The sequence below is a fragment of the Triturus cristatus genome, chromosome 9, assembly GCF_964204655.1.
Source record: "Triturus cristatus chromosome 9, aTriCri1.1, whole genome shotgun sequence".
Lineage (NCBI taxonomy): Eukaryota > Metazoa > Chordata > Amphibia > Caudata > Salamandridae > Triturus > Triturus cristatus.
Genome location: NC_140592.1, coordinates 478,735,981 through 478,752,099, shown reverse-complemented (window position 1 = coordinate 478,752,099; position 16,119 = coordinate 478,735,981). Strand labels below are relative to the sequence as shown.

The following is a 16,119-nucleotide window of genomic DNA, read 5'->3' as shown; positions in this document are numbered from 1 at the left end:
GAAGGTCCAGTCCTATCTGGATGCCACTAGAAAAAATAAAAACTCAGCAACTACGCATGGACAGAAGTATCTTTCCAAGAGCGTTCACTAGATGAATAATCTTTCCAAAATATCAAGAATTGAAAGCACCCTTTGAAAATTCGGGTGTCACAGATTTCTTGAACCTCATATTCAAGTTGACCTTGGATCATAAAAGGAGGTGATTCTGAAGGTAAGCGATGATATGGATCAGAAACATAAGGTTTTATTTGTGAAGATGGAAGACAGTATGAAATCCTCAAATACAAGGAAACTTTAGTAAAAAGTGATAGGATAAATCTGTTGAACGATGATAAGTGGACAAAAACATTTTAGCTGACACTTGAACAAGAATAAAATAAGAGCACAACGAGATCTTGACACAGGGAGCAAGAGAAGAAGAGCTTGACCTTGACTTTTCAGCATATTCTTCCATTCTGACATTAGAATGATATAGACAATCAGAGACTAGTGTCTTTATTGGTAAATGGCTTATATAGTCAGTAACTGCTGGAAGAAATGGATCGATGTGATATCAAGAAGCAAAAAGTCTTGGATGATAACTGTGCATGCAGAAGAATAGTGAAACTTTGGTGGCACCATCAGTTGCATTATGAGACAATCCGGCTATAGGAAAATAAGAAGTCGAGTCATTTGGGTGGCATTACTGTAACATCATAGAAACAGTTCGAGACACTAAAAGTTCATTCTGTTTGCCCCTTGGACTGAGGGCGGTAATTATAGGAGAGATCTTGTTTTTGTGTCTTACAAATAGCTTTCCAAAAGTGTGAAAAACACTGAGTTCATGTGTCCGAAATTATGTGTATCAGAAAGCATCAGACCATTTCTTAATGGCCCCTAATTATGCAAAGGAGAAAAATGAGCCGTCTTTGAAAAAGGATCGATGATAACCATTATAACTTGGAAACCTTCTATAGGCAGAATATCCATAATGAAGTTACTGGAGGTTGTATACCAAGGTTCTTGAGCCACTCAAAATGGCTGGAAATAGCCAAAAGGTTTGGAATGTAGAGATTTATTTTGAGCACAGATGGTACAAGAGACAACATATTCTTGAACACCAAAATGAACTGTATGCCACCAAAATGGACATAGAGGATGTACTTGTATAATTAGGACTCCTCTTTGGCCTAATTGACAGAATCATGACATATGCATCAAATAAAGACGTAGTTCTTTAATAGGAATAAAATACCTTGTGACAAATTCTTTTGTCATGTAGCTGGAGTTTTAAGTGAAGATCCTATAACTCCTTTGGCTCCAGTTCTAGATCCTCTTTGACTCTTTCTCAGAAGGATTGAACAATTTCGACTACATGATGAGAAAGGAAAAGAAGCTGGTTGTAGATATGTAATGATTCAGAATAACAACAATATAACACATCACCCAGAACAGTTTTAAAACTAGGAATATACATTATGAAAAATGTCTACTGTGAAAAGAAATATGTCCGTTTAACTTGACAACTGTTCTTATGTAATATAATGTAAATTAGATTTCTAGAGTGGACTGTCACTAGAAAGAGAAGGCAAAACCAGACAAGTAGGATACCAATTGTATTGTGAGAAGTGTGGGAAAACTGGGTGGTAGGAATTTTCTGGATCCCGGCAAATTCCATAACTTTCCCTCATAGAAAAGCAAGGAAAATGCATGTTTTTAGCCAAAGTTTGATGTCTGCTGGGAATTCTGGTTAAGAAAACATAGTGGCATCAATACAAGCCATGCTACTTTGGATTCAGCTGGGTCTCTAGGCATCAAAAATGCCTTAGGGTTCCCTAGTTGCTGGCTGACTCAGAGCTCGAATCTGTGGGCATTCAACCTGGTAAGTGAGAGAAATTGGAATTTACCGCCTCTCTGCCGGTCCAAATGTGAAAACTAATGCAAAAGAATCCATATTTCCTCTTGCTTGCCCCAAAGAGGAAGAAACACTGTTGGGGCTTTTGGGGTTAGATTGTGGCCTGATGCCTGGAAGGACCAGCCACTACTTTGTTTTTGTTTTTTTAAATATATCGCTAGCATCCATTGGGTTTTGTATGCCCCCAGTGGAAGATTGGGAGTAAATCCATACATTCTTCTCCCAGTGGTGCAGGAAGATTTTGGGGTTTTAGGATTGGGAGAATTAGCCAAATTCGGGTCACCTTACAACCCATTTCTTTTTAATCTGTGGGTGATTAGGCTTTTTGCTACCCTCATTCACCAGAGGAGCATATTGGGGGCAAACACCCCCATCTGCCTCCTAAATAATGTTGGGTCTTTAGCAGTGGTGGTAAGGCAGGATGGCAGGGTGGGCCATGCCCACTGCATGTTTTCTTTTCTAAAAAAAAATAAAAACGCTAAGTATTGCAGGCTTTCTGGATCTCATGAGGGGGTGGATTAGGAGTAAACCCCTCCAATTCTCTTCCCTCCCAGGACAGAGAGAAGAACTGCTAGAGACAGTATGGGTGGGACACTGCCCAATGTCTGGACAGGCTCTCTCCCACCACTTATTTAAAAAAATAAAAATTGTTGGGTGTCTAGTTGGCTTTCTGATCTCCCCAAGGGCAGCTACGTAGTAAACACTCCAATCTGCTTTTCATGGGGACATTAAGACTGTGGGGCCTGTTATGGGGTGACGGCATGGCAGGGTGGCTGGGGCCCCCCCACCCCTTCTTTTTTTTAAACAAAATGTTGCTATTGTCGAGTGGGCTCCCTGCCTCTCCAACCACAAAGGGGGGGGGGCAGATTGGGGGTAACCTCCCACAATCTGACCCCCATGGTGGCCTGAAAGACTGCTTGTGCCATTATTTAAAGGGAGCGCTGCCCGATGGCTGAGCCGGCCACCCCTTCTTTTTTGTTAAAAACAAATGTTCCATTTTATGTAGTAGATTTTCTACCACCCTGGAATGGGGTAAATTGTGGATAAACGTTCCCAATCTGCCCCCATTGGCAGCAGAAAATCTGCCGGGGGTCATTGTAGGATGGGAGCCTGGCCCTGTGCCAGGGTGCGCCACCTAGTGCCCTTCTTTTTTATTTGTAATTCTTTGGTGTCAGAATGACCATTTCTTTTGATTTTTTAATTGATGGGACCACTTCCCATGCCTGGGTCGCACTCCCACCTAGACCCCCCCCCCCCCCATGGTGTTTAGTGGGTGGAATGTTATTTGGCGATCGCAGTCCTGCAGTGATCCTCAAGTAGACATCCACTAGGGAGGTACAGCTGGAAAGTGGATATTGTCCTCTTTCCAGATATTGTCCGCCTTCCAGCAGTTCCCCTACCACTCGTATCAGTGCTTGGGGGCTTGAGATATGTCCCCGAGCAACGAACAAAGTGAAACCAGGAGTCCAAGAAAGGGCTCCTGGGATAGCAGTAGACCTTAATGCTAAGATTTGTTTTAAAGCTATATTTTCAAGTTGAAGCTATTCTAATTCTAGACTCAGGTTATAACAAGATCCATGGCAAAGGCATATATATGGGGTCTTGGAGCCATAATATTTCAAGGACTGGACGCTGTTCCAGCCTTTCTAATTTCCTTCTTGGTTGTCGGAAGAAAGGGCAACGCCTCCCAGTAACCATGATACTACCTTGCATTAAAGTGTCTCAGAAGGAAAAAGTCAAAAATGGCAGAAAAATACTCCTTGGCAATATTTGGTAGTTTTTGATTGAGGATGAGAAATGACACAGAAGATGATAAAGGCACCAATCCTAACGTGAGTTACGGTTGAGAAGAAAGCCCAGTATAAACTGTGTGTGTGTGTGTGTGTGTGTGCGCACACCTTATGAGTGTGAGTTTGAGAGAGAAACACAGTGCCTCTGCCTGTGCTCTATTTGCGCTAAGTTCTGTTGACCTCCCTCTTTGCTTCTGTTTCTGCTAAGATGGAGTCATGGAGAAGGCTATGTATCGCTGTATCCTAAAGCCCCTGAAGAGATACCTGGACTGTCGTCTCAGAAAGGCCTTCACTGAAGATGGCTGTCTTCAGCAACTACGGGAGAACCTTGCACTGGTTCGACAGAGGGGGCCACAGGCCTTTGATGTAAGATCAGGCCTGCCAACCCCCCAGGAAGTAGAGAAGATCCGGCACAAGCTGGTTAAGATGCAGAAGGCTTACTCGCCGACAGACAAGGTGATCATTCTGCTGCAGGCCTGCAAGATGATGTACAACTCCATGGCAGCTCATTCAGGTGAGGCTGTTACTCCTACCTCATTGGTTTATAGGTATAATTATCAGATGTTACTCTCTCTCAATCAATCAATTAATCAATCAGGGAATTGTAAGCGCGCTACTCACCCGTAAGGGTCTCAAGGCAAACATTTCAGAAACAAACAGTTACATTCTTTAAACTAACTCTGAAGAATTCTTAATTATCTTTGTTACAAAGTTTTTAGTAGTTTGAAAAGTATAACAGATTGTGAATTAATTATTAGACAAAAGTTCATCATACCCTTCCCGTGTCCTGGGAACATACAGAAATTACTTTGCACAACTAGTGTTCTTGGTTCCATCTTTTATTGTGAGTTTATCCCCTATTTCTAGTCTTTCACGATCCTGTTGTGTAGAATTCTTTTTAAATACCACATTGTGAAGTACCCCACTTGTGAGTACATACTAAACCAGGGTTGGATTGGGATAAAAAATCGGTCCAGGCACACCAAAGAAAAGTGGCCCACATTTGCGTATTGCCTTTTCGCAAAGCACTGCTTCAGCGAAGTTTTATGAAAAGAAAGAGTGTGGGGGGTATGTTTTATTAACTTCACTTAGATAAAAAAAAATCACAGATTAACTCACACTGCTGAGCCACACATGAGCTCAAGTGAGTCCAATTCTGCTCAGGCACCCTGCCCCCGCTCAATCAGCATACATTAATGGGCCAGCCCAGCAAGAGAAAGGGAGTGATACCTCCGCCCATCTGCCTCTAGAAAGGCCACTCGGGCACCCACTGGGCCGCTGGCGGCATCCTAACAGCACAGACAGCCCCCAGGCTGCCCAAAAAAGCAGCGCACTGCTAGAATTTGGCTACCGGCCCTTCGGTCATTTCCCGAGTGCCCACGTTACCAATCCGGCCCTGTACTAAACATGAAAACGTAACTTTCAATTTAAATCCACTGTATCATAGCCTCAAATTTAGCCATTAATGAAGCAAAAACCCGTTGGATATTCTATCATGGTTCTGAGGGTGTTGCTAGTTGTTCGTGCCTTGAAAAGTTTAATCAAATCATTTGAAGTGTTTGTTAAAACTAGGTGAGGGGAGCAGACACAGAAACAATAGCTGTTTTTGTAAATTTGTAATTCATTTCGCTGCTCTCTCGTGCACTGGCGCGATTGCTTACAATGCCCCATTATCTGAAAAGTGAAGCGAGCATCAGTAGAAAAAGATACAAAAAACACAGGCTGACATTTCAGCCGCACAAAAATGTTTCAGTCGGAAAATGATGACTTCAGCGAATTTGATCTGTTCCTTGGGAGACTGATTTCCATTGGCTTCGCGGGATTTGTCCAGCGAGGCAGCGATGTGAACAGAATGAGAGAAAAACAGAAAACGAGATAAGGCCTATGGGGCCGGAGTACTAAGATACAGGTTGCGGAAAGTAACTGGAGTTTGCGCACTATGGGGTTCATTTACAATTAATATTAATTCAACAAGTTGCTATTTGGGACCCCTGCGATTGGATGAAAAGGGTTGGCGGCCTGCAGCGACAGAAGACCGCCATCTGAGTTTACAATCTTAAATGCGGGACTTTTTAACAGCAGCCCATAAAGCTGCCAATGCCCATAGTTAAGCCTGTACTGTTAAAAAACATAATGATAATAATAAAAAAGGTTTCCTGTTTGGGATTACATTAGGAGGAGATGAAATGGTTCCCTGGACCCCTGCCTGCTCCCCCGAGGTGTATATATACACACAGACTGTACAGATACTCAAAATTAAAATATATATTTTTTGGGGCTCTTTTTTAATTTTCAGTATTTTTACAGAGCTAACTTAGCCCCAAAATACGAATGTGGCGCATAGGAAGCCTGTGCTCACACGATACCACCTTTGCTTGTATAGCACGTACACTATTTATAAATAGCTGGAGAAAACGTTACTATTTTCTTTTAAGGCAAAATTAAAACCTTATGACCTGGTCATGTGCTGGCTTAAAAAAAAAACCATAGCCGTACAATATAGATACCTTCATGATTGATGCCTTATGCATGTGTGTAATATCTGCCACTTTGTCAGATGTATTTTGATATTTTTACTGAAGACACTGATATTGAAGCCAGTTGGAAGCCTGGTAGCAGAGATGCTCACAAACACCCAGATAAGGTACATGGGAGATATATCGGTTTGGTGGGCACATTCTAAGGCCAAGTAGACACATAGCGATGGTTAAGTGATATATATACATATATATTAGACAGAAAGTTAATAAATAGAGTGAAGTATAACTAAAATACTAATTGAATACTGATTGTTTCTGCAAATGATATATGGGGATTCACAGTTGTAATTTTTGACAAGAAGCCAGTGTGTTTTTTGTAAGAAGTGGTAGTTTATCTAACTCATTGTTCAGAAAAGATTTGAAAACACCTAAGTAAGCAAAGGCTTCTTTCGCTGAATGCCATTACACGGAAAACCCTTGCCCTTCAAAACTTTTTAATATTTTATATTTTTTGCGGCAAAAATAATTGATCACTGAAAGACCTATTAAACCAAATTGGAGTACAAAAACAGAACTCAGGAAACGCATGTCATTATGTTTTTTTTAACGTTTTATTCAGATTCAATTGACATCTTGGAACTGTACAAGCAGTGGAAAGATGGAGGGTGGTATAAGTTAACTGTAATCAAGGTTTCGTGAAGTACACAAATCCAGGGAGTTTACAATTGTAGATGAGCATATTTCTTTGCAGTTTTTATAGCAGAATCTTAGCCCAAAGGCTTTAGAATGCTCTGCCAGAGAATCAGAGTATGCTACATTTTTTTTCCTCCATTTTATTAAGGCACAGAAAGATTAAATGTTTTGTTTAGAATCACAGAATGATTGAGCCAAGGCTAGGATTCCAGCATGTCTCCCCATGTTCCAAATTCAGAAGCTATGCCACAAATATGACATAGGGGATACCTTGCCGATGACATTAGGGGGTAAATTTACAAGGAGAAAGTGCCACCAGAGCGACACTTTTAGTGACGTTTTGTGGCGCTATGCCGTTCTCCATATTTACAAAACGTTTTTAAGCCACTGTTTGTGGTTTAACGCTGCCTAGTAAATATGGCCCCTTTATACGCATCACTTTGTGTGAAAGGGGGGCGTGCAATGGGTGTTGCTGTGGGCCTTCCACTACAACCCTATTTGCTTTTTGACGCTGCCCTAGATTTACAAGGATGTGTAAATCTGAGACAGCACCAAAAATTTGCGCCATGCAATGACAGGCGTTAGAATGGCAAAACACGGAAAAATACTTGTATTTCTCCTTGTTTTGAGGAAAACGCTATTAATGATTGTTTATGTGCAGGATGGTGTCCCTTCCTGCACATAAACAATCATTAAATAATGACGATTTGCTACTTCTATGTTTTTCGCAATCTGAAACACACATAGAATGAACAAATTGCCATTATTGATTGTTTATGTGCAGGAAAAACCTTCCTGCACATAAGCAATCATTACCTGCCACACTGGCATCCTTGCACTGTGGTGTAAGGGTGCGTGTGTTGGCATTAGGCAGCTAATTTTAGCACTAGCACTAGGGAAAACACAGGGGTGGTGCATCCCTGCATTTTGGAAATGGAGCGCGGCTCTGCCATTTCCGGCGCTGCCTCAGCGCTCCAACATTTCCTTGAAATAGGACCCTAGATGTGGTGCTTGAACATTAAGGGACACCATTTGTCCATTCCCAGCCATATCTAATTTCTCCTTCAGTAAAATGGAAGTTTTCCATCCTCATCCAGAAGGTGCTGGATCCTTTTTATTGACAGGAAAACTGTTTCACTTGGCATGGGTAGAACGTTGACCTTGTCCTCTGTGGAACAGGCAGTCCTATGTATTCTATTCCTCAGAGCACGTGAAAATAACACATTGATAAAGTGAGATAAGGCCAGGACATTTTTTCGTGAAGATTTTTTTTAATCTAATCTATATTAATTTCCTGGTGTGCTGATGGGGGTGTAGGTCTGGAAACGTGTTTAACTAAAGATAAGAGCATGATTACATCAAAATGGTCTACATTTTTTGATGCATTTGAGATTCAGGAGGTGGGTGCCTCTTACATTTTGACGTGGGGAATTAATTTATGTGAATTTATGCAAAAACGAAAACTGAGAAACCACATTGGAAGAAACCAAATCATGGAAAACCAACTTTAAGGATAGACAATCTTAAGGAAATAAAGATAAAATTAGAGAAACCATTTGAAAGGAAAGATAATTTTAAGGAAAAAAAACAAAATTACACTAAACTGAGGTGTAGGTTAGGATTAGTGAGGGTTTTTGGGTTCATGAATGGGCAATGTTTATGGGTGATGAGGGAGTATTGGGGACTGTGAATGAGTGGAGTTCAGGCATAGAAAGGGGTTTTAAGGTTTTAGGGATGACTGGAGTTTAGGTGCGGTAAAGGATTTTCTGTAGGTAAAAGGACTGGGTAGAGTTTAGGGTTGGTGAGGGGTGTCTAGGGTTCATCAAGGAGTGGAATTTAGTGTTGGTGAGGTATTTGTAGGGTTCAAGGATGGCTAGAGGGCAGGGGTGTTGAGCAATGTATGGTGTTCTTGGATAGGCGGAGTTTAGGGCTGGCAAATGTTTTTAAAGTTCAGTGGTGGGTCCAGATTAAAGATGGTAAAGATTTTTTAGGGTTTAGTATTGGGTGGAGTTTAGGGTGGTTAGGGGTTTTTAAGGATTCGGGTAATGGGTAGAGTTTAGAAATTGAAAGTAGTCCTTGATAACTGGTTTTGATACATGAGTCAAAGCTAGCTTCCAAAACAAATAATGTTTTGATTGTCCCAAGCTAATTCTCTCAAAAATGCTACTCAGACTGCTGCCCCTGTCTTTAAGAATGTCAAAAATAGAACAGACGAACTAGATGATTAAAATGGTCTACTTGCTAACCCAGCTAATCAGTAATTTATTGCAAAAGGGGGTTTCTAGAACATATGGTACAGTTTGGGGATGTGCGACTGCAGAAAGTTGAATTCTAGGCTTTTAATTTACCCCACGATTTTAGACACTACACATTTTGAATGTTATATTTATAAACAAACATTTCTGCTGGAAATAAGAGATAATTTATTAAAAAGAGTTTTACACCCAACTTTTAAAAGTAGGAAATAAAATATTTCTCTCTTAATTTTTCACTTGTAGCGCTCCTCTTAAATGTATGCCCGACTGTGTAGAGTACCACATTTTTGAGGAATGGAATTATTATCCTTTGGTAGCATACAATATAGGGTAGATGCAAATGTAACCAAAGGAAAAATTGAGTTTTGTTTTAATGGTATGATAACAGTAAGAGTTGATCATAGTAGTAAGTGATAGTTGATATGAGTGTTGTCTGGTGGGCCTACTCCCCAGGGGAATCTTGTGACTATCTGGTGCACTATGGACCTTTGCTATGGTGGTTTAGAGATGCACTTCCTGAAGTCGCTGTGTTCCTCTATTCATAGATAACGTATATGGGGCGGATGACTTCTTGCCTCTGCTGTCATATGTCCTGTCGCTGTGTGACCTGCCAGAGCTCTTGCTGGAAGTTGAGTACATGATGGAGCTCCTGGACCCTGCTCTACTCATGGGAGAAGGTATGACACATTGCTATGCTCTCCAAGCATCAAAGACATGCATGCACCTTCTTCAGCTGCCAAAGGTGTCCAAGAGACCAGGGATGTCTCTGCAAAATGCCAACAATTCATAAAAAATGTCCACTGTATTAATCCACCCAGGTCTTACCGAGACAATAAAAGTTGTTTTGACAGCAGTATATTGGAAAATTCAGGCATCTTCATAACACCCATTAATTCTCCCACAGACACAATATCTCTTACTTCTTAGCACCTGTGTGGAACTCCTTGTGGCAAGTTACCATCATGTTCAAAATGGTAAGCAGTGTAGGGAGATGATGGAGTCAGCCCGTCTATATTGATGGCATACAGATCACAAGTAAAGCATATGCAGATTACATAGCTTCCTTGCCAACAGTTGCCATGCTTATTTACTTTGACCTCCTTTGCAGAACAGGATTCTCTTGTACCATTGTGGGCGAGAAGAGTGTAAACTTGGCATCCTCAGTTTTGGAGACACATGTACCTTTGCCCTATATCCTTCACATTTCCCTATAAAATGTGTATTCCTTACTTATCTCTGGTCAATTCCCCACCTTTTGGACAGAAGGTGTCGTAAGGCGCTGGTAACGTCTTAAAGTTTGTTTTTCTATAAATTTACTGTTATAGTGCATATCAAGAAAACAGAACAATGCAAATACATTGACATTTCCATGAACCTAAATATTCTGCAAAATAACCTCTCAAGGTACGTGAAGTTTCTACACACAGAAAGTCCTTATACAGCTTCCAGAGCACCCGCACTATCACAGTGTCTGTCCTGTGGACATGTCTACCTTAATTCAAGTCACGAGTTACCCATAAAACCCTTTATGATTAAACTCACAGGAACACAAAACCCATTGCCCTCTCAATGGACTATAACACTGGCAGCAAACACTGCGTTCAAATGAAAATTAATCCTACAAACTAGTCTACGATACAGTTTGTATGAAATATGTTGCCTGAATGCTGCTTTAAGGCATTGTGCTTGGAAAGCATTGTTTTCTCTGCCTTACCACAGACCCATCCATGAAGGCTACTTTTCTTGTTTCCAGGTGGTTATTACCTGACCAGCCTATATGCAAGCTTGACCATGCTGAGCAGCTATCACGAGCAGAATCCAGAAAAGACTGAATTCTCTGTGGAGTTCAAGAAGTCCCTTACACATTGGCACAGGCGGCGGGCTGGCCTTCCCTCATTCAATGACTTCCAGGTAAGACTTCCAAATCCTATGTTTGATGGAGGCATTGGGGGCAGGGAGCAACCACTGACTTTCATCAAAGAAGAAAGTGAAACATGGGAATAGGAGACTCTAATGTTCACTGGTTGATTGGGGAAGTTGAAAGGATCCTTCAAGCAGGTGAATCGCTGGAAGGATGGGGAAACGTCTACTGGTAAACCTATGTGGTTATGTCATTTTATGCCTGCCTCCAATCAGACATTTGAAATACAAAATGGCAGCATATCATTATGTAGAGGCAGTTTTTAAACACTCATTGAAGTTGAGATTACTTAGGTATGGGGGTGATGGGACTGATCAAGTAAGGATATGTCTGCAAAGCCTTCAAGGTACGTAAACAAATAGACAGGGAGAGGGCCAGGGGATCATCATCCACTACCAACTTCCATGTTTCAGTGACTTCTCCAAGTCATCCTTCATGCATTGTGCTGGAAAAGATGTTAATCAATAAATCTCTCTCTTTCTCCTTCAGAACTTTCTTCGCATTGGCTATCAGGACTCCGCCAATGGCTGCACATCCAAGACGCTGGTAGTGCACCCTTCGGACACAGTAGAGAAAGTCTGCCAGCTATGTGCCCAGAAATTTAAGTTGGCGAGCAAGGAGGGTTATGGCATCTTCCTGTATGTGAGTGGGGAGTACCAGCGCCTGGCAGATGATGTTCACCCACAGGAGATCAAGGCCACATTGCAGAGCCAAGAGGCCAACTTTTACTTTGTCTACAGGCGTGTAGAAGAGGTAGAGGATGAGAAAAAGGAAAGACTAGAAGGACACCATGAAGAGGAGGATGGTTATAATGCAGAGGATATAGAAAAGGAGAAGAGCACTGTCTGGCAGTTACAGAGGCGGCATGCTGTCAATATTGAGGATGGCTCATGACCTTGTCTTCCTCGCAGCAAGCCTCAGCAAGCTTTAACCTGCGAGGAGATGGATCATCTTTAATTAAGAAGACATGCGCAGAGAGGTTAGATTATGAAGCTGATAGTGCTATGTGCTCTTACATTTCCTCACTCTGCATCTTCAACCCTTGAGGATAAAGTCAAAAATTATCATTGAGAATACTTCTGTACAACCAAGGTCAAGCATCTTTTGGGTCACCACAGTAAGTGGTTTGAGTCTTTTCAGAACCATCACACCGGAAGGAAGGCTCGTTGGTGATCAGGCTTTTTTTATATGAGATGCACATGGGCTTCTCGGAAGAAAGGAAGACTTTAGTGATAATTGGGCGACTATATTCCAATCACTCTCTCATATTTGCACAGAAGCACTCTTAAGAAGTAATGGAATGACGTGGTGTATCTCAAGGCAAGAAGATGGTAAGAAGAAGCATGTTGTGATCAGCGTGAACTGCCTTTCTTCTCAAAAGTAATGTATGGAAGAAAGTGTGAAAACTGGAATAAAATATCCTGAAAGCCAGAAGTCCACTGAGCAATGCCACAGTCATCTTGTAAGCTATTGCATTGGAAAGAGAAAGTAGTGTGTGAGGCGTAGGGTGGTCACAGAACGGACTGACTATGGGCACTGCAAATGGGAATACAAGTGAACATTACAAAACAGTGACATTTCTAATGTACCAAAGGGGTTTTCCATGTATCCACATTTGTATGTATTTACCCTGTGTGTTATGGTTAAAGCTGGTATGAGAATCCTTACTTTATGAGCTTAACTGCTCAGTCCATTTGGGAAAACAGAATGTAAGGATTTCCATTCCAAATTAACAATGTCTAAATTAACTTGTCTAAATATCAGAAAATAACATTCCCACCCTTAATGGTTCCCTGCTGTGCAAGGGGTCTGTGCTAAATTTTAATAAAGAGATGCTGTTATTTATATTTTTAATAAGATATTTATGTACTGGGTGTATTTTTTGTATTAATTTATAAAAACCATAACTACTAAAACAGAGCATTTAATTGACAAGTATAATATTAAAGTGAGCTTAACTGTTGTGTAAGCATTGGCAGACCTAAATACTAAGAGTATTCAGAAAATATCTAATGATCTAAAGGTCAGTGTTACAGCATGTGCTCCACATTTTCCATGCCTCTTTGATGAGGGTCGCACTCTCCTTTGTGCATCTTTTTGTTTGCAATTCACCTAGTTGATTGATTAACCAAGACACTGTTCTTTGTGACTGGATATTTGATCTAAATTTCCTTCATTCTTCGTTATGTGTTCTCAACAATGTTGCCAATAAGACTGGTAAATGGCACACCATTGTGGGTATCCCATTCAGAGTCATTCGGAAAACCAATGAGGTGGCCTTCCTTCTGATGTGGACAGGTTTAATCTATAAGAACGTTTCAGTCATTGTTTCCTCTTTTTCTCCTCCCACATACAATCACCAACTATTTTTAAACAACCCTTTTGCTATGTCATCCAGCCAGGTGTTGAACAAGTGCTAGGTTTTTCAAAAGGTGCCTGCCCTGTTGTTGAATGAGGGCACATATGATATGCAAACAGTCACTCTTTAAGTTCATCGTTCCACGGTGTGCCATTAATACGAGCAATCTGTATGCCTTCCTTCAATGTTTTATTGAAGCGCTCAGCCACCCCATATGTTTTGGGATTATAAAGTGCACACTTCTTGTACACAACCCCAAGTAATTTAATAAACTCTTCCACTGTCTATATGAACAGATTTTACTGCATTCTCAGATAATAATGATTTAGGATATCCCTCTCTTTTTAATATATCTTTTAATATTATGATCACCTCTTTCAAACTAATATCTTAAACACACTGGACATCAGGCCATTTAGAAAACAGATCAACTAAAACAAAGATATATGGAGTAACATGCTCTCCTTGAAATGGACCAAGTACATCAGTTTGAGTTTCTTCCCATAGTGCCTCAGATGAAATCCTATTTTTCATCTGGCTCTTCTTGCTACAATGTGGTCATTATTACATGGGGTATAGTCACACACCAACATTCCAACCATTATATCCAACCCAGGCCACCAACAATCGTGTCTAACCCACTCCTTAGTCTTTACCAATCCCATGTGTCCTGTATGTCAAAGAGTAACAATTTTTCTTTCAAAGAAGAAGGAGAAAACAAATGTGTTCCTGTGAACAAAAACCTGCCCTTCTCACTCAATTCAACTCTTACAATCCATGAAGGTCTTGAACTTTCCTCCTATTATTTCATGCCATGGCACCACTGAGATCTCAATTTCAAAATTATTTTTACATGGACAGGATCATCTTATACTTTTATCTTTCACTTCCTTCACGCACTCATTCACTAATGACAACATCCATTACAGAACATATATTCCACTCCATGAATTCATCCTGACCAACTTCATATGCCTCGTCACCCTCCACCTGTTCTAGCATTGACATTCAATCAGATGCTCTATTACATGCTCATTGAATATACTCCACAGTAAATGAAAAAATTTTGTAGATCAATAAACCACCGACATATCTTAGTCGTGAGTCCAACCCTTCATGAAAATATCACAGAGTGGTTTGTGAACAGGCTTCACAACAAATAAATCCCTCCAAAGAACATTCCTACATTTCATTAATGACCAATGAACTGCCAAACCCTTCAGACTAGCACTTGTTAACATAAAAGTATTTTTTTCACTTCATATTCTTTCGCCCAGGCGAAACTCACCCCCTTTCTCAACAAATTCCTCATCTCAATTGTTTTTCTTGAAAAACATTCAATAAAACAACTGTAAAATTCCAACGTGCGACGGCAACTCCTCTTTACTTTGAGGAGATCTTACTTGTAGATTCCACCATCTCACTTTGAGGCATGACACCCCTTGCAGACAATATGTGTCCTAGATAATAAATTTCCTTCATTGCAAATCCGACTTTTTTGGACTTCAAAGTCAAAATAATTCTTGAAAATGCGCCAAAACCTGCCAAAATATTTTATTTTGCTCCTCCCAAATTTACATTCCAAAATCCAAAACATGATCCTGATAAGATCTCACACTAGCAATTACTTCCATCACAGTTTGGGAAACTAATAACTCCAAAAGCAGACCAAACAACGTGTTTAACTTTGAATGTACACAAAGGAGTAATAATGCCGTCAGATCCTGTGACTACTGATGATCGGCAGAGGCCAAATCCAGGGTGGTATAAAATTTAGCCTCATAAATCATTGGCAGTAATTTCAACATGTTAGCAATAGGGTGATGACCTACAACAATTGACCTATTGAGAGCTCTAAAATCAGTACAAAGGTGAATCACCCCATTGGCTTTCATGGCCACGACTATGGTGGTGGGGACAACCATTCACAAACTTCTACACGTGTGATTATACCTTGTTCCATCAGCTTGTCTAATTCCACTTCCATTTGTTCTTGTATTCCTACGGTATCATTCTTACTTCAAAAATACATGGTAAGGCTTATTTTTTTAGTTTCATTTTATGCACATATTATTTCGAAACCCCTATTTCAGCTTTGAATACTTTGGGAAATAAATTCACTGCATACATGGAACCTCTTTCTATTTCATGAAATTGAAACTGTGGGTTAGTATTTGGATCTAAATATACTTCAAGATCCCTTTGAATGGGCCCTCCAAGGTTGTTATCACCTTTTTTAGAAATTAACATTTTTCCTTAAGCTTTTCTACTTTTAAACTCCAAACATCTTTGAAAATAACCTCACATAGCAATTCCATATCTCCATACTCACTAGGTCTTACACCCATCCCTTCCACACTACTACACACATCTTTGATATTCTGGTAAGTTTCATATGAAATTCTTTTCAAATGGCAACAAAAATCAAAGAACATTTTCACATCTATGCTACCCAGTCTGACTTTTTCTCTTGGATTATTGTGACATTACTACTCAACTGTAGCACAATTTCACCACAAACTTCAGATATTTTTGTTTTTTAGTTTGCTATTTGGATTTGCAACATTTCATAAAATTACCCTTCTTTCCGCACTTATGACTTGTAGCCTTTAATGCAGGACAGTCCTTGTAACTGGCCATATGCCCATATTGACCACATCTGTAACATGAACCTTTAAAGTTACCCTTGTCCTAGTTGCCTCCTTTAGCCTTCTATTTATTACTCTT

The 16,119-nt window shown here is 40.4% G+C and overlaps 1 protein-coding gene across 2 annotated transcripts in view; it reads left to right on the top strand.

Annotated features, from left to right (window-relative positions):
• The window catches only part of RIN1 (Ras and Rab interactor 1), a 179,209-nt gene extending 166,317 nt beyond the window's left edge, over positions 1–12,892 (top strand). For both annotated transcript variants that reach the window (XM_085625413.1, XM_085625414.1), the window contains exons 8-11: positions 3,893–4,198; positions 9,658–9,789; positions 10,866–11,023; positions 11,523–12,892. In XM_085625413.1, the coding sequence (XP_085481539.1) occupies positions 3,893–4,198; positions 9,658–9,789; positions 10,866–11,023; positions 11,523–11,927 (1,001 nt within the window). In that variant the 3' untranslated portion in view covers positions 11,928–12,892. The remainder of the gene's footprint in view (positions 1–3,892; positions 4,199–9,657; positions 9,790–10,865; positions 11,024–11,522) is intronic.
• Positions 12,893–16,119: the final 3,227 nt, after the last annotated feature.